Below are 18,167 nucleotides of genomic sequence, written 5' to 3'. Positions count from 1 at the left end.
AGAAGGTTAAATTATAAGTAGCAATTATATATGATGAGAGGGGAAGAGATGACTTGGTCAAAGTTTCCAAAGTAATCTGGTAGAATGAGAAATAGCTTCTGGTAAGGGAATCCAGGACTAGCAAATCATGACTTACCAATCAGGGCTGGTGAGGTTAGGAGACATTTCCAAGTGAAGGGTTGGAACCCTCCTCTGCAAACAATAACTGATGTTGGATCAGTTGTTAATTTTAAATCTGAAGTTGATTGTTGTCAGGAGTTATAAGAGGATACGAGGTAAAGGTGGAGTGTGAATTTGGATCACAGAAAAAATCAAGGTTTCATTGAATGATAGAACAGGCTTAAGGGGGGGCTAATTGTCATTGTATTTCTAAATTTTTTTTTTCTTTTACTTGCATATTTTACCTGGTATAGAAACTTGCCATTTTGGTCCTCCTTTCATAGTTCAAAGGCTTTGTTCGTCCAGTTTGCCTCTTGAGGCTTGCTGGGAGAGTCAACTAGCATACAACTCTAAATCTGATAAATTGACAATGTAATGATTATACCAAAATAGGCCAGCATTTCCTAATGCTGCACTTTTGTATTCTACTCTCAAATTGCTTCTGATCTCTGCATGAACATGTCTGATTTGTTGTCTTGTTCCATTATGCAGCAAGCTTTTTGGTGCCTGGTTCAGATTTGTGAGAAGTATCTTCCAGGATATTACAGTGCTGGATTGGTGAGTTTTAAAAATCAGGTGGGATTATTACATTTTTGAGACAATGCAAAGAAGAAAGTATGGCAGAAAAATGTGGTGAGAAATGTTGTTTTGTAGCCATACAGAATAATGTGGATGTACTGTTCTTTTGTAACTGAATACATGGGTCTGAATATCTGAGGGAAGTATAGTCAGAGATATCCCTTTGCTCAGCATATTTAGTATATCGTATGTTAGCTTTACAGACTTGATTTTACTACATCAGTACAAGATCCTTTGGAAAACAATGGATATTTCAGTTCATGTTGGGATTTGGTTTGTATATTTGCTCTCTCCTCTCTCCAATTGAACTGGTATAGGCCAGGGATAGGAATCTTCTCCTGGTTTGAATCACCAGCAGGTTGCTTCTTGACGTTTGCAGAGTTACTGTTGTGATGAATTTTTATGGTAATTTGATTGTTAGCAACAGGGAACTTGTTATTTGACTAATCAGATATTTGCATGTCACAGGAATGTGACAATCTGTATTTTTTATTAAGAAAAAGTACAACTTTTATTCATATGAGAATTGTACATCCTTTTAAGACCTTACAAAGTGGCAAAGATGTGTTAAAATCTTATATAATGTTCTAAGTAAATAGTTCAGATAAATTTCTAATATTGATTTCACAATGACATCCTTTTTTTAAATTCTATTTTTAAGGATATTACTGAAATATTGTTCGTCAATTGTAAGTTTACCTTTATTTTCCCAATGCACCAGAAAGACCTGCTCCGGAAGGTAGAAGTTAATCCTTAAACCTCTACTTGCACAAACACTAAGATATTATACATTCCTTTCCCTTTGGTTATAAGCTTTTAAAGTTCAGGGTAGACCTAGCATCCCAAAACTAGTTGTTGAACACATGTATTAATTTGGCTGCAATGCCATTCTGCTGTTTTCACTTTGTGAAGGAGCTAAGTTTTGCTCTCAGGCATTCCAGCCACTGTTGGTAAAAGTGTTCTTCCAGTTAGATTGTATTATGTCATATACAGTAGTGGCATTGTACAGAAAGCTCTTGTGTGAAACTAATACACTGCCTGGATTGCCACCTAAAGCTCTATAAATGAGATGAAATATATACTGTAACTGTCAAGAGATCGGCTTAGATACAGTTCCTCAAATATTTGTAAGTTCCACAGATATTAATGTATCTAGTTGCTAGTTACAGAAAAGTGACTTGTTTTTATATTGTTGTTCATTGGATTAGGTACCAAATGAGCTCGATTCTATTCACAACAAGTTTCTGGCCGGAATGCTGTTTTTCCTTGACCTTTGATCTCTGAAACCAGTTATAGCACTGGGACTGTCTTGGAACAAATTAAGAATTGAGGCAAAGAGTACAATTGCATGCCTCTCACCAGTTTTGGCTTTGCAGTAAACTTTCTCTACGGTTAACACTCAATATATTTTTCTATTAATTGTTTTTGATTTTTTGAGTTGGAGCATCTAACTCAGGTTATCTCTCTGTATCTATATCTGCTCCATTACCAGAATATAAATTCAGTTGACTACAATCTGTGTTGTATTTAAAGATTGGTTATGTAACAATGATACAGATTTTTGAAGTGCATCAGAGGCTTTATAGTTCTGGACCAGGGGTTCCCAACCTTATTTATTGCATAGACCAATACCATAAAGCAAGAAGTCCGTGGACCCCAGAATCTAGATGATTAGAGTTATAGTTAAATGTGCTGCTGAGCCACATTAGACTTTTTCAGAGAGAAGTGGAATAATTCATGCATCTGTGGTATCTTTTCAGGAAGCGGTCCAGTTGGATGGGGAAATCTTCTTTGCCTTGTTGCGCAAGGTTTCACCAATGGCATATAAGCACCTTAACAAGTACAAAATTGACCCCATCCTCTATATGACCGAGTGGTTTATGTGTGCTTTTTCAAGAACTTTGCCATGGGCATCTGTGCTGAGAATATGGGACATGTTCTTTTGTGAAGGTATGTAATTAAAATAATCTTGTATACACCAGCATCAGCCAGCTGACAACTATTGCTGAAGTACTAACTTGGCAGGAGAAGATGGGTAATTCCAGAGTGCCTTTTATGGCTTGGCTGCTAACCTATCCTCCTCCTTTATGAAGCATTTGTTTTGCTCAGCACCTTTCCAATGATGTAGTTTCAGAATTCTTCAAAGAATTCAGAACTTCTGCTTTCCATGTAGATATGTTCATATATCCACGTTCTTTTAGCTGCTACCGACCTTGTCTACACAGTGAGGTGAATTTATGTAGTCTTTGGATGATTTGTAGAAATTGTTGAGCCCTAAACAAAATTGCTTCTAATTGCCACTGGTCTTAATTGGCCTCAATGCAAAAAAAAAACATTACTAATTTTTTTATGCTGAGTCTAAGGTGTATTTTGCATTGCATTATTGTGGGATTAATGCACTAAAATTGTGGGTGGCAATGCTAAATGTAGCCGTGTCTCATTTTGGAAAAGCTATAAACAATGCTATAAGTATCAAATATGTTTCAGTTTTTAAAAAAATTGTCCAAAGTCATACAATAGTAGCACTTTCAAAGAAGGAATTTTTCAAAACCTGCCAATTAGTTTGGATCAATCACTTACTTAGAACTTTGAAACTTGCAGTGCACAGTTCCATGAACATTTCCTTTTTGCTGACATTTTCATATCCTGTTTTCCTTTCGTAATTCATAGACTTTGAATTTAGTTCTGAAATCATGATTGCTTTGTAAGTATTTTACAAGTGAAGGTTACTTTTGTACAGTTCTTCAGCAATTTTTTCCAGACTACCTTGAAGTCTTTGTGATCATGTTGAATAAAACACTTCTCTTAATGATTTGAAGGCAGGGGCACTACCTTTGTTGCTTTAAAAGCATTGTTTTACATTTTTTTTACTGTATGCTCTTATTTTAAGATCTGCTTGAAGTGGTCATTGTTGTTAAATTGTGAAGTAATTTGCAGGAAGTGAAATGAATGGTCAAAGTTCCAGGTTTGAAGATAATTCTGTTCCTTATTTAACTTAGCAGTTCCTTATTTAATGCAGCAATGGAGCGATCCTATTAGCTTGGCCAATTGCCATTTTCCTTGTTTTTGCTTTATCCAGGTGTAAAGGTGATATTTCGTGTTGGTCTCATTCTTCTGAAGTACACTCTTGGCTCATCAGACAAAGTGAAGAAATGTCAGGGCCAGTATGAGACAATGGAAAAGCTTCGCAGCATTGATCTCAGATATATGCAAGAAGCCTTTCTTGTTCGGGAGGTAAGAAACTGATCACAACTGTTTGATGTCTTAATGCTACGTGTTGGAATGTCTGTTGCAGCCTGTGCTTGAATCCGTGCTTTGAATGTTTTCAGGGGAGAGAGATGATTAAACTGCTAAAATTTATGGAGGGGGAGAAATGATGTTGGTCAGCTTTAGTCACATACTGTAGTAATATGGTGTATACCTAATATCACAAAACTTACTTGGCACCCTGTTTAAGAAAGAACAGAAAATGGTGGATTTACTCAGCAGCTTAGTCAGCACCACAGATGAGACAAACCATGTTCACATTTCAGATCAACAACCTCCTGAATGTTTCCAGTATCTGCAATTGTTTTTTGCATTTTGAGGCAGTATTAATATTGGAGGAAGCAATGTGACAAGCGTTAAAGGAAGAATTAGGAATAATGTCCAAATGCCTGATCAAAGGAATAGAATTGAGGATTATCTTTAAAAGGGGGACACTTGTTGAGAGTTGTTGAATGGTGTTTAATGTCACTAATGTGTTGCAAAATTTGTTTTTGCAGCAGCAGTACAGTGCAAAACATTAAAAAATACTATTAAATTACAATAAGAAATAGTGGATTCTAGTTAATTGGGACACATCGGGGCCAGAACATTTTGGTCCAATTAAGCAGCTGCCTCAGTTAGCCATAGATACATAGAAATAGTTAAACAGATATAAAAAGGACAAACAACCATTTAAATGAATAATATATTAAGTATTTAAATGAAATGCAGAACAAATTAGAACACTATCAATACTATTATAGTACTAAAAAACTGTATTAGTTCCTAATAGTTATCGAGAGAGGAATTCATCCACTGTATGCTGCCATATTCTTTTGATCACTATAAATGAATTAAATCAGTGCAGACACTTTGTGCAGATAATGGACTGCCTTCATACAATGATTTTGACGGTTGCATCCTCCAAATATTTATTTTCATTGTAACATTCGAGGTGATTGTTGAAACTTCATAATTCTTCATAGTTCCAAACTTGTTAAAATTGTGAAACAACAGTTTCATTTTCACTCCCGCCATTTCTGGCATCTCTACCCCTGAAAGCTTGAAACTGCAGTGAGCAAAACAGTTTTGAATTGTATTATTCTCCAACAAAAACACTGGTTTTGAACACAAACACACAAGTGATGCTATGTAAAAACTGTTTGCTCTAAGCACAGTGTAGTCTGGAAAATCTACTAGACTGGCAACACCAAAGTCAAGGTGGCAGATTCACAGTGTTTGACTGTGACGCTATCTCCATTTAGTAGGTCTCATTCTCTTGTGGAAATCCAAGGTTTATCGAAGTTTGCTGCAGTTTAAATAGCTGAATGTCACAACTTCCAGCTGGTGAAATTTGCCCCGGTGGGAAAATAGATTTTGTTCCTGCTTCTAATAATCCTTGTGTACTTTATCTTGTAGAAGTTGCCATACTTCAGATTTGTTTTGAAGTACAATAGCCATAGGTTTCTTGCAGTGGACTTTATGTAGCTAATGTAATTAATGTTATCTTGTAGAGGAAGTTCTGGGAAGTGTTACTGTCTTTCAGAGAGAGCTGCTGTTGTCCATTGCAGTGCTGAAGCCATTGTTTTCACTTAGATAATTTAACTATACAATTGCATTGCATTTTGTTTCAGATGTTATTTTTTGTTTACCTGCGAGTTAACCACAGAATAAACAATTATTCACATGTTAATTCATTACATGCCATCAGACCTAAATTTGTATTAGTGGTGTGATAACTTACATAATAAGCATTTGTTCATGTAGATGCAAATTATTTTGGGCATGGCATCTTAGCATTTATAATCCTTCAGTACATTTTCATTTGTATTTAAAAAATAGATAATAGGGTAATGTTATTTCATTAACTATATATAGTAGCAGAGTTATGTATTAAATATCACAATTTAATCAGAATTTATTTAAAAAATTAACTGTTTGGCTCAAACTGTCATGATTGCTCAAAAATGCTCAAAATTGAAAGAGGATACAGCTAATTAAAATAAAGTAGATAAATATGTTCCTAACAGACAAATTTATATCTAGTGGTATAGATGTGTGCACATGTGTCTCTACAATCTTTTCTGAGTTCACTTCTGTTTCTGCTTTGCATTCTGTATTTTTGACATTTGTCTTTGTTTACAGTAACTAGACTTAGTTCAATTTTCACATCATTATTCTCAGTCTCCCCTTCCTCTAACTTATCAGGAAGTTTGTCTGATATTCAGCACTAAACAGCATCTTTCTCCAAATACGTATCATACCCATTGTTTTCAATCCCTATCAGATTCTTTCTCAGCCACCTACTCCATTTCAGTCCCTGGCAACTTCTGAGGATAAACCAGGCTGCTTGCAACCTTGATGCCTTTTTTGAGCTTGCTCTTAACAAAAAAGATACAGTGTCAGAAGTTATCGAAACTATAAACTTCCACTTCTGCAAAGTTCTCTGACTTTACTCCTGTTATGCTTCTCAAGTATCCCTGTACTTTTCTTTTTGTGGATCACCTGTCTTTCAAATAAAAAGGCAAATTATTGTAGTTCGTCTTTTCATTCTTTTTAAAGATTCAAAGTTTCAATTATTATTGAAGTATTTGTGCAGTATACAACTGAGATTCTTCTTCTCCAGACAGCCACGGAATAAAGGAAACCATGAAAGTCAAAGAAAAACAGCAAACTCACCCAGAAACATGATCATCAACTCCCACCCCCCCCACCCCCCCAAACTGATGCCAAGGCTCCCATGATAATTCAATTTTCAAAACACTGGCAATTCTTGTATGGACTCATTGCTCATAATGGCATCATGAGTTTAATATAAAATGTCTTCTAAATGTTTATAATGGAGTGTATTAATGAACTAGTTCTGACTGAGTAAGAGTGAAGTTCTGCATATTTTTGAAGACTGAACTGCTGGGAAGAGTGCTTTTTAAGTAACTCCCTCACTTGGGTAAACACAGCCATTTTGATTCTGTTAACATATTTCTTTAGTTGATCAAATTTGTTCAGGAATGCATAGTGTGCACGTCAAACGAGTTGAGTTACAACATTCCAAAAAGTAGTGTCTCATTACAAAATCCGCCAACTACCGGCACACCCAGTAATTTTGTGATAGAAACTAGGGTTGAGAAGCTCAGGCAATCCAAAATGGAAATACAAGTTTCATCTTTGTCTACCAAGCTATGAATCAGTCACATCCACAAATTAAAATGAGGAGTAGGGTTAGGTTGGTGACAGATTTGCAAGGCTGCTCAAAAAGATTAAAATGAAAGTAAAAATCTTTCAAATTCTGAGGCCAAAATGCTCAGCAGCTTCTCCAGCATTTGTGCCGAATAAGTGCTTAATATTTTCATCAAAATTGAATAAAATAGCAACAATTACTAGGGAAAAAGACACACCAAGAAGTGTCTGTGAAGTGATTATTAGACTAAGTAACATCTTAAAACTGGAAAGAATATGTGCAGAAATTTAAAGTAAATGTTGTGGTAATAGCAAACTGAGTCAGACATGAAGTCAAAGCACAAAAAATGAGAAAGCTGGAAATGTACAGCTTTGGTCATTTAAAAAAAACAGAATACTGGCTAAATATAGAGGATTTACCAATTCCAAACAGAAAAGGAACAGTGGTGAAGTTCTTGTGTTCTTTCCGCACACAACCCTCTCCCTCCCTCCCATCCTGATAGCCACATAACTTTTACATTTTCAGATCAGTATAAAGTTATTGATCAGATTGTTGTAATGTCCAGCTAATTCACTGTTCTTCAGGAAAGTAAGTCTATCCCTTCTTACCCAGTGTGCCTTGATATGCAATTCCAAATGCATCAATCTGCTTGACTCATAACTAACATTTGGACTGGCCTGACAAGCTTCTTTTTAGGAGGTAATTAGGGATGACAATAAATGCTGGCTTTGACAGCAAACTCCACATCCAGTGAATGAAAGTGACCTTTTGTGGATGCATGGTAGTCAACAAATTTGTATTGTCCAGTCACTAGTGAGTGCAGGTGATTACAGTTACTTTTAAAACTCTTCCATCAAACAATAGGGCCATCATGCTGTCTAACAGACTCTAAGGAAGTTGCACTCCCTGACTTGTACTTCTACAGACAGATTTTCTTCCAGTGCTAGTCAGGCTATCATGGTGCTTCACCAGAGTTGTGGGATCTCAGCATCTGAAAGCATGCCAGGTTTTTAATTTAATTGTGAAGATCTTGGCCTTGTATTTATCCAAACACAACTGCATACTTGATTATCATTTAAAACCAGTCCTATTTGGCTTGGTTGCAGATTTGTTGTGCCATTCATGTTGCTGTTTTCTCTGATGACCATCTGACTGTGGATTCCTCTGTATCCACAGTATCATTGGCTCAAGTCCTGTCTCCACAGAAACCCCTAATTTAGATTCTGTAAGCACTTCACTTGCCCAGCTTTTCACAGACTAAGAGCTGGCAACAACATCCTGACAGTGATTTGGGAATTGTGGAAGCAGTCTTTGGCCATTGCTACATGAACTAAGACACAAAGTGGGTGTGTGGGAGAGATGAGAATAATCTGGAATCCTAATAAGAAGTTTCTGAAAGAAGTGGGATGAAGGTGTCATAATCTCGGCCAGCGGATGGAAACTAACATGCTCAGTGAAAGATGGTTGTTATGGTGAACTAAATGTTTGACCAACGGGAGTGGGTCAGAGGTCTAGTGCAGGGGTCTCCAACCTTTTTTGCACCACGGACCAGTTTAATATTGACAATATTCTTGCAGACCGGCCAACGGGGTGGGGGAGGAGGTTGTTAATCACAACCGGAATATAGGTAATAAGTCAACTATAAGTCACTTATAAGTGGCTAATAAACTCAATTTTGTTTCTAAAAGGGTTTAACAAATTTAATGTTAAACACAGCGCATATTTTCCTCACATGAATATAGTGATAAGTCACTTATAAGTCAATAGCATAACATTTTAAGTAACGTTTGGATATTAAACACACAGCGCATATTTTCCTCGTATGAACATATAAAATCATTGCAACACACCAATATCACTGAATCAGTGGGAGCCCTGGGCTTGTTTCCGGTAACAAGACGGTGCCATCAAGGGGTGATGGGAGACAGCAATACTCAAAGGGGGTTCCTTATGTCCAGTCTATTCCACTTGGCAGAGATATGTTGGAAATGGAAGCAATGTTTTCAGTGCTTTCGTGGCTATCTCAGGATATTCAGCCTTGACCTTGATCCAGAATGCTGGCAGAGATGTTATGTCAAACATACTTTTCAGCCCGCTGGCATTTACAAGCTGAAGGAGTTGATCATCTTCCTGCGCTGACATAGCGCGTGCGTAATGACCTCGCGTGCATTCAAGTTCAAGAGTGGGCATGACAGGGATTGAGGAAAGGTGCAGCTGACTCATACAGGGTTACCAGATTGGCTGTCCAATTCCAGAAATCTAGCTTTTTCCCAACTTGGTTGGCATCAGAAAATTCATTTGGCTTTTGGGCTTTTTCCTGGCTTTTTTACATGCTAAAATAATCTGCACAAAAATTACATACCATCCTTTTTCTAAAACATTTTCCTTTAAGAAAAATGTTTTTTGGTCAGTTACATTTGGCAATATTTCTGCCACCAAGAGTCTGGGCTGAAAGGCGCCAACCAGCAAGTCGGCAGCACAGTCACATCGCCAAATCATATCGTTTCCTCGCGGCCCGGTAGCATATGCTTTGCAGCTCGGTACTAGTCCACGGCCAGGTGGTTGGGGACCACTGGTCTAGTGCACCTGTCATGTGCAGTGTAATACTAATTCTGATCTTAAACTAGATGGTCAAAAACATGCAGTGAATTCAGAGCCACAAAATATATTAAAGAGACCATTATGCTTGATACAGTCTTTATGTAAGGTCTTTGATATAAAGTGTCACAGGTAGACTGGTCCAAAAGTTTAAAACCCATGGGCAAGTTGGTAGATTTGTTTTCAGAATTGGCTTAGTAATATAAGGTAGCAGGGCAATGGTGGAGGGTTGTTTTTGAGATTTGATGCCACTACCTGGGGTTACAACCCTGTCCAGTTTGTTAATGTATAATTAGTAAGGTCACAGAACAAGTATTGACATTGAGAAATGTTGTATTAAGCTGAAGGATACCAAGTTGGTAAGATGGATAGAAAACGACAGATGAAATTTAATCATGCTAAGTCTAAAGTGATATATTTTGGGAAGACTAGAAGACTAGGAGATACACAGTGAATGGTGAGGCTAAGGAAATGAGATCTTAATTTCCCAATCTAAGGGTCCCTACTGGAGGCAGTACACAAATAAGGTGGTGAAGAAACCATTGAGTTTCTTTGCATTTGTTAAGTTGGTTCATTAAATATAACGGCAGGGAGGGTCTATAAGACAATGTTTAGGCTACACCTAGATTACTATGTGCAGTTTTGGTTAGAACAATTTCAGAAGGACATGATTGTCCTTGAGAGTGTCAAGATTGAACTCACCAGAATGAAGCTGTTCAGTTGTGAGGTGAGGCTGGGTTTGCTTTATTTGGAACAGATAAAGCCAAGGGGTGGCAGGGTGGAATGAGTATCTACCAAAGGAGGTGTATGGTGCTCCTTCCCTCCACTACCCTGCAGGTCACCCTTGGGCAAGGTATTGCACCGGCCTAGTCTCCCAGTCAGGGTCATGCAAAGTCATAGGATCAGGTGGTATGAGCTTGTTTGTGTTTTAAGTCTGGAATACAGAAACCTTGGGAAGAAAACTGGTGTCACACACAAAATGCTGGAGGAACTCAGAAGGTCAGGCAGCACCTATGGAAATGAATAAACAGTTGACATTTCGGACCAAGATCCTTCAGGACTGGAGGAACTTGGCCCAAAACATCGACTGTTAGTTCATTTCGTAGATGCTGCCTGACCTGAGTTCCTCCAGCATTTTATGTGTTGCTTTGGATATCCAGCATCTGTAGATCTCTTGTATTTTTTTAATCTGGTTGCTACCTGGTTTGCTCATATGTTTTTTAAGTTTTCTCAGCCTCAGGCTATCCCAAAATGCCTTGAAGCCAGTGAGGAATTTTGAAGGATCACTCTGTATTTCTAAAAATTTCTTTTTGTAATGTCAGAGACATGGCAGCTAATGTTTGTGCACAGCAGGATTCTATTTTTTTCTGACAAGGAATGGGAAGTTTTAGTTTCGCTTGCAGAATAAATGTTTACCATCATCATCAAAGCCTGTTGCCATGTTCATGCATAAGGAACTTGAAAGCCAGATCCCTGTTCAGCATACACGTTCACCCTGGTAAGATTTTGGATCTTGCTTGAAAAGCTTGTTCAGATTGACTGCAACCAAAGAAAAAGGTCAATCCAAAATTCCAGTTGGCAAGCATCCCTAGAACAATAGTGGGCAACTTGTATGGAGGCCTGGTAACTATGAATTTGCCAACTTCCTTTTTGGGAGCTAGTGTTATTCCAGAAATTATTATCATAACCTAAAGTTCATCTCTAAAATCTCAGTGCTCATTTGACGAGGACTAAAGGCAACGCCCTTGGTACTTGCCCCTTTTTTCGTATCTAACTCCTATTTACTCTCAATACTTTGAACTTTTTTTTGTGATGGATCAGAGCTAAATCTTTCTAACACTGAGGTCACAACTTAAATTATTTTTGAAAGCTAATCAGATTAGAGATCTGCAGTAATAGCTTTTTGAATTTGCCTCTGTATGGATAAGCACATTTTCTCCTCATACAAAGCAGTTGGATTTACTACTACAGCTTAAATGTTGACTCTTTTACTTACTTGTCATATGGTAGCTATTAGAATAACCATTCTATTTATTCATAACATTTATCCATTACACAATATAACCTTTTTATTCAGTACACACTGTAGCAGTATGGAAATGTCTGGAGCCTTGGCTGTTTTGTTGGCTTCCTTCCAGCACATACCACAGCCATCTGGAGTCTAATGGAAATCTAAGATGTGGTTGGCTTAAAAAAAGATGACCAACTTTAAGAGATGGAACACTGTAGACAGCTTGAATTTTTGTTAGAAAGCCTGGGTTCACTTCTTGTCTGTTTGCATTTTGACATCCTCGGGCTTTGGGATAATATATTTTGTCTTGATGTCACTAATTTTGAACTTTAAAAAAATCATTCTGAAACAAAAGCAGAATTCAGCCAGTGACACATTTATGGAAAGAGAAATAAGTCAAACCTTTGGGTCAGTTACTCTTCGTCAGAACTGAGGAGAGGATGAAGGGTTTACAGTTTTCAAAGCAAAGCTGGGAGGTGGAATGAGGTGCAAGACAAAACTTAGAAGGAGATAACCTAAGACAGATCAGACAATGGAGAACATGTATACTGAAAATTAGCAAGACATTTTAAAGCAGGGCTCCCAACCTTTTTAAAACCATGGACCAATACCATTAAGCAAGGAATCTGTGGACCTCAGATTGGGAACTCCTGCTTTAAAGAAATGGGGTGAAATGTTAATCTTTTAGTTTGTGGGCCTCACTATGCCAGTGAAAGTGACCACAAATAGGTTGGAGTAATTGAGAATTAAAGAGGCATGCAACAGGAAGCTTATGATCAGCACGGGGGACTGAGTATAGGTGTTCCACCTGGTGATTACGCATTCTGTGATTTCTCCGATGTAGAGGAAACCACACTGTGGACACTGAATATGGCACACTAGGTGTTATCCATTACTCTATTCCCAATTGGACAATGTGTGTTAATAACAACCCCTCGCTTTCTAGCTTATCCTGGCAGTTTGCCTTGAATTCTTTTGCATTGTGGTCAAGGTGACTATTGCATAACTGCAGTATTTACAAAAAGAAAGTATTTAAAATTTGCTCTACATGAAAAGTATTCCAAAAAGGGCAAGTTTGATTTGTGTCTACCCTTGGAATAATGACTATGAACAGAGAAGCCCAGTGTTCATCAAGTTTAACAAAATTTAAAAACTGTCTAGTGTTCACAACACATGCTGTTAAACCCAATTACTCCACACTATTTATGCTGCACCACAGCTTCTTCCACCCTCCTCCAATTCACCCCAATATACTGTTTTTTCCCCTTTAGATGCATCAAAGTTATAACCTCAACTTAAACCTGTCTCCACAGAAAGATGTATCCTGAATCTCAAACTTGTTAAATTACTCTCTCCTTCCCCACACACCCCATGTGGTGAAGCCTTCTCTACTTCCACCCGAACCAAAATCCTTTCACAAGCTCAAAACTTCGATCAAATTACTTCTGTCTTTCCTCCTACAAATAATCCATATCTGTAATTTATGACATCTACATGCTAGTTGAGTACATCCTTGGTACTTTCTTAGCCTTCTTTTTCACAAAAGAAAATATTTGTACTACATATGTCACAAGTTAGCTCTTGAAATAATGTTTAAGTTTAAATAGCTATTTTAACATCAGAAATGTAGGAAAGAACTTGTATGCAAACAGAAAAGTGACAGTAAGTTAGTGATACTGATTTAAGGGATGATGTAAGCCAGAATACTGATCAGAAAAGATTTCCTTTAATGTGGTGCCATAAACATCATTTGTAACTACATCAGCTGGCAGACATGATTCCACTTTAACCACTTATCTGAAAACTGGAATGAGCCTAATTGCTCCCAGCATAATATAAAGGGAAAAAAATGAAAGTAGACACCAGATCAGGTTGTGGGGCCAGAGTTCCCAGTATTTTCATCAGTTCAAAGACTAATAAAATATCTTTACTGTATTTTAACAGGTAATTGATCTTCCTGTCACAGAAAGGGAAATTGAAAAAGAACATTTAATTCAGTTAAAGAAATGGAAGGACATGCATGGTGACCTCAAGTGTCATCCACCCCCAAGACTACATGGTGCCAAAGCCATCAACGAGGCAGAACCACATTCCCATAAAGCCTTGGTGCAGACACCCTCCATTGTGATACAGTCACCACCTGTCTCTCCCTCTTCAGATTCAAGCAGCAATTCAAAGAAGAACAAGAAAAGTTCAAAAGAGCAAAAGAAGGAAAAGAAGAAGCTGGAGAAAAAGATGGGGAAAACGGAATCAGTAGCAAATGGATCTGCTCCTGATGAGACCAAAAGAATTTTGAAAGACGAACGACATGGTGCACAACCGGCAGGTATTGCAGAGGAGATAAAGCAATCAATGCTAAAAAAGGACTCTCAACTCCAGCAGTCTGAACAGAGCCTCAGTTCAGAGGGAACAGAACAGGACACGTACTTGTGAAGTGTATCATTGGTATCTAAAGAAAGTATCATTCGGCGTTAAGTCATTCCATTAAATGGATCAATTGTCATTAACAAAATAGTCACCTTTGTGACCTAACTGTCTTTAAATGTAAGGCGTTGGAAAAAGAAACGAGTGTCAAAGACTAGTCATAACTAAGAACATGATTTCAAAGCTGGTGATTTAGGAAAAATCTGGTTAACAAGTTTACCTTTAGTGGGTTATTATTTAACTCTTAAAACTCTAATTGAACATTGTAAGCTGTTAAGTGTTATTTTTTAAGGGGAAAATGTAAATAGTTTTATACTATACTTTTCAGTCAGTGTAACTTGAGTGGAGATTATACAGTAAAGAATTCCTCTTGGCATTCATTCCAAGTTAAAATGAATTTATAGGACTTTATGCCTCGATTATTCTTTGGTCAGATACTGTACTACATCCATTTCCATTTTGAAGAAACAAAGTTTTCCATTAGCAAGGGAGAGACTTGTGAACTTAGACACAAAGTGTAAATTACAATTATTTGAATTAATTTAATCTTATGTCTGTGTATGCACACATTTGTGTTCATGTGTATTTGCTGAGGGGGAAGGACTTGGAAGAGTAACTTGCCTTTTTATGATCATTAAGTCAAAGTGACTTTCTGACTGTGGTTGAAGGATTTGTTTCCCTAATGTGTGATTTAAAACATTCAAAATGCAGGTTCACTTATTTGTAACATTAGTAATGTACAGGTAAAATATTGATGAACGTTATGACTGAGTTAAAAATGCCACTTTAGTGAATGTTTTCTGTATAATGTTGAATGCCATGTGTACAGTACAGTACTGAGAAGGATAGGTAACCACAATGCATAATAAAAGCAATGTACTTTATAATTTAATTTTCTAGCACTTTTTCCTTAATTTTGAGGAATGTAAATTTATGAAGCTGGTTTACAGGAAGTTTGATAAACTGACCACAAACAGTATAGGTGTTCGCTGCTCTTGTATAACCCAGCTTTTTTAAAAATTACCAGTGCACAATTGATTTGCAGTTATTGTTGATCTATTTAAGTGCTAATATAAACCTACATGGATCAAGCAATTTTTTCTGTGTAGAATACAAGAACATAACCGTATTATGCCTAATTTTGATTGGTGTTTCATTGATCTACATTCCTTGAGTCTATTAAAATCACCAAATATATTGATGTTCAAACACAAGGTTAAATCATTTAGTTGATGAGCTTTTCTGTTTTTTTGAAGAGTGATAAATTATGTGTCAATTTGTTTTGTGACATGCAACCTACAAAGAACAATATTGGACTTAACTGAATATTGTCTGATTCTGTGTGACCATTAGCGTAAGTAGCACAAGCTTAACATACCTTAAGTGATTTTTGTGCTGACCTACAAACTGTTACATGCATTAATAAGTTCATCCAAGCGACACAGCTTTATTTTATCTTGCTTATGCCATAGATTAATAATTAAACCCAATAAAATAATTTGGAAAGCATTTGTCTTTGTTTTGATTTGCATGTAACCTGCAGCAACTCTCATCTGAATGGATCAAAATAGAAAAAGTTTACAAGATCATTAAGAAATAGAAAAGCCTGCCCTGTCATTCAATAGGATCCAAGATATGATTTTTCAAATTAAATGTCCTTCCATTCCACCACAGCAGAGCAGTTAGCATAATGCTATTACAGATGGAGTTCAGATTTCAAATCTGCGCCGACTGTAATGAGTTTGTATGTTCTTCCCCATAACTGTGGGTTTCAAGCTAAATTTGTTATCGAAGTGCATATTGTGCACCCTGAGATTCATTTTCTTACAGGCATTAACAGTAACTACAAGAAACAATAGAATCAATGAAAAACTGCACACAACAAAGACAGACAAACAACTAATGTGCAAAAGACAAACTGTAAATACAAAAAAAATATCGAACACAAGTTGTAGAGACCTTGAAAATAATCTGTAGGTTGTGAAATCAGTTCAGTATTGGAGTGAGTGAAGTTCTCTTCTGGTTCTAGAACCTGGTGGTTGAGGGGAAATAACTGTTCCTCTGGGTGCTCTGATTCTTTCCACAGTCCAAAGATGTACTGATTATGAGGTTAATTGGTCATTGTCAATTGTCCTGTGATTAGGCTAGTATTAAATAGGTGGGTTGCTGGTTCAAGTAATATTTTAATCTTCCCATAAAAATACCTTCATCTTCTCACTATATTCCAAATGTCCACTCTTAACAATATTTGTAAATGATGACCATCTTGCAGTTTAGCTTCTCACCCATTTGTTATTTTGCACATTAAGCTAACATTTCTTTCTGTCAAATTAATAAATACCTTGTACACAGTCAACATTCTAGCTCTTGGTGAATGTTTTCTGGAAGTTCACATACCTAAGACATGGCCTAATTCTGCCCCTTCGTCCAGTCGAGTCTGCTCTGCCATTTCATCGTGGCTGATCCATTTCCCCCTCAATCCAATTCTCCTGCTTTCTCCCTGTTAACCTTCCATGCCTTGACTAATCAAGAACCTTTCAATCTCCACCTTAAATATACTCAATGACTTGGCCTCCACAGCTACCTGTGGCAACAAATTCCACCAATTCATCATCATCTGGCCAGAGAAATACCTCCTCACCTCCATTCTAATTGGACATCCCTCTATTCTGAGGCTGTGCCCTCTGGTCCTAGACTCTCTCACCATAGGAAACATCCTCTCCGCATCCACTCTATCTACGCCATTCAAAATCTGATAGGTTTCAAAGAGATTCCTTCTCATTCTTCAAAATTCCAGCAAGTACAGGCCCAGAGTCATCAATTGCTCCTCATAAGATAACCTTTGCATTCTGGAAGTCATTCTCTTGAACCTCCTCTTAACCCTCTTCGACGTCAGCACATCCTTTGGCCATAAGGGGCCCACAATGCTCCAAGTAGGGCCTCAGCATTGCACCCTTGCTTTTATATTCTAGTCCTCTAAGAATGAATGCTGACATTGCATTTGCCTTCCTCACCATCAGCGCAACCTGCAAATTAACCTTTAGGAAATCCTGCACAAGTCATTTTGCACCTTAGATTTTTGAATGTTCTCCCTATTTAGAAAATAGTCTATGCCTTTATTCTCTACCAAAGTGCATGACCATACACCTCCCAGCACTATTCCATCTGCCACTTCTTTGCCCATTCTCCTAATCTGTCTCAGTTCTTCTGCTGCCTCCTCAACTCTACTTGCCCTCCATCTATCTTCATATCATCCACAGACTTGGCCACAAAGCCATCAAGTTAGTCATCCAAATCATTGACATAAAATGTAAAAAGGAGTGATTCCAACGCAGACCCCCTGTGGAATACCACTAGTAACCAGCAGCCAATCTGAAAAGGCTCCCTTTATTCCCTCTCTTTGCCTCCTGCCAATCAGTCAATGCTCTATCTGTGCTAGTATTTTTTCCTGTAATACCATGAGCTCTTATCTTGTTAAGCAGCCTCACGTGTGGCACCTTGTCAAAGGTCTGAAAATCTAAGTACACATCCACCGATTCTCCTTTGTCTATCCAGCTTACAACTTCCTCAAATAAATCCAACAGATGTGTCAGTCAAGATTTTCTCTTAAGGAAATTATGCTGAATTTGGCCTATTTTATCATGTGCCTCCAAGTACTCCAAAACTACATCCTTAACAATCGACTCCAACATCTTCCCAACTGCTGAGGTCAGGCTAACTGGTCTATAATTTCCTTTCTTCTGCTTTCCTCCCTTTTTGAAGAGTGGAGTAATACTTGCAATTTGCCAATCCTTCGGAAACCTCCAGAATGTATTGATTCTTGAAAGATTGTTACTAATGCCTCCACAATTACTTCAGCTACCTCTTTCAGAACTCCATCTGGTCCAGGAGACTTATCTACATATACTGGTTCCTCTCTGTCCACTCTCTGATTGGGACTTCTCAAAAGGATTAGTATAACAAGAGATTAGC

The 18,167-nt window shown here is 37.5% G+C and overlaps 1 protein-coding gene and 1 long non-coding RNA gene across 2 annotated transcripts in view; one reads left to right on the top strand and one right to left on the bottom strand.

Moving 5' to 3' along the window:
• Nucleotides 1–15,699, top strand: part of tbc1d10ab (TBC1 domain family, member 10Ab) — a 70,451-nt gene extending 54,752 nt beyond the window's left edge. The window contains exons 6-9 of the mRNA XM_072247597.1: nucleotides 652–717; nucleotides 2,499–2,688; nucleotides 3,818–3,972; nucleotides 13,716–15,699. Of these exons, the coding sequence (XP_072103698.1) occupies nucleotides 652–717; nucleotides 2,499–2,688; nucleotides 3,818–3,972; nucleotides 13,716–14,204 (900 nt within the window). The 3' untranslated portion in view covers nucleotides 14,205–15,699. The remainder of the gene's footprint in view (nucleotides 1–651; nucleotides 718–2,498; nucleotides 2,689–3,817; nucleotides 3,973–13,715) is intronic.
• LOC140190765 (uncharacterized) overlaps nucleotides 1,275–18,167 on the bottom strand; it is a 32,380-nt gene continuing 15,487 nt past the window's right edge. The window contains exon 3 of the long non-coding RNA XR_011883680.1: nucleotides 1,275–5,636. This is a non-coding gene — a long non-coding RNA (uncharacterized lncRNA). The remainder of the gene's footprint in view (nucleotides 5,637–18,167) is intronic.

The sequence above is a fragment of the Mobula birostris genome, chromosome 31 (assembly GCF_030028105.1).
Source record: "Mobula birostris isolate sMobBir1 chromosome 31, sMobBir1.hap1, whole genome shotgun sequence".
NCBI lineage: Eukaryota > Metazoa > Chordata > Chondrichthyes > Myliobatiformes > Myliobatidae > Mobula > Mobula birostris.
This window is presented reverse-complemented; position numbering and strand designations above follow the sequence as displayed.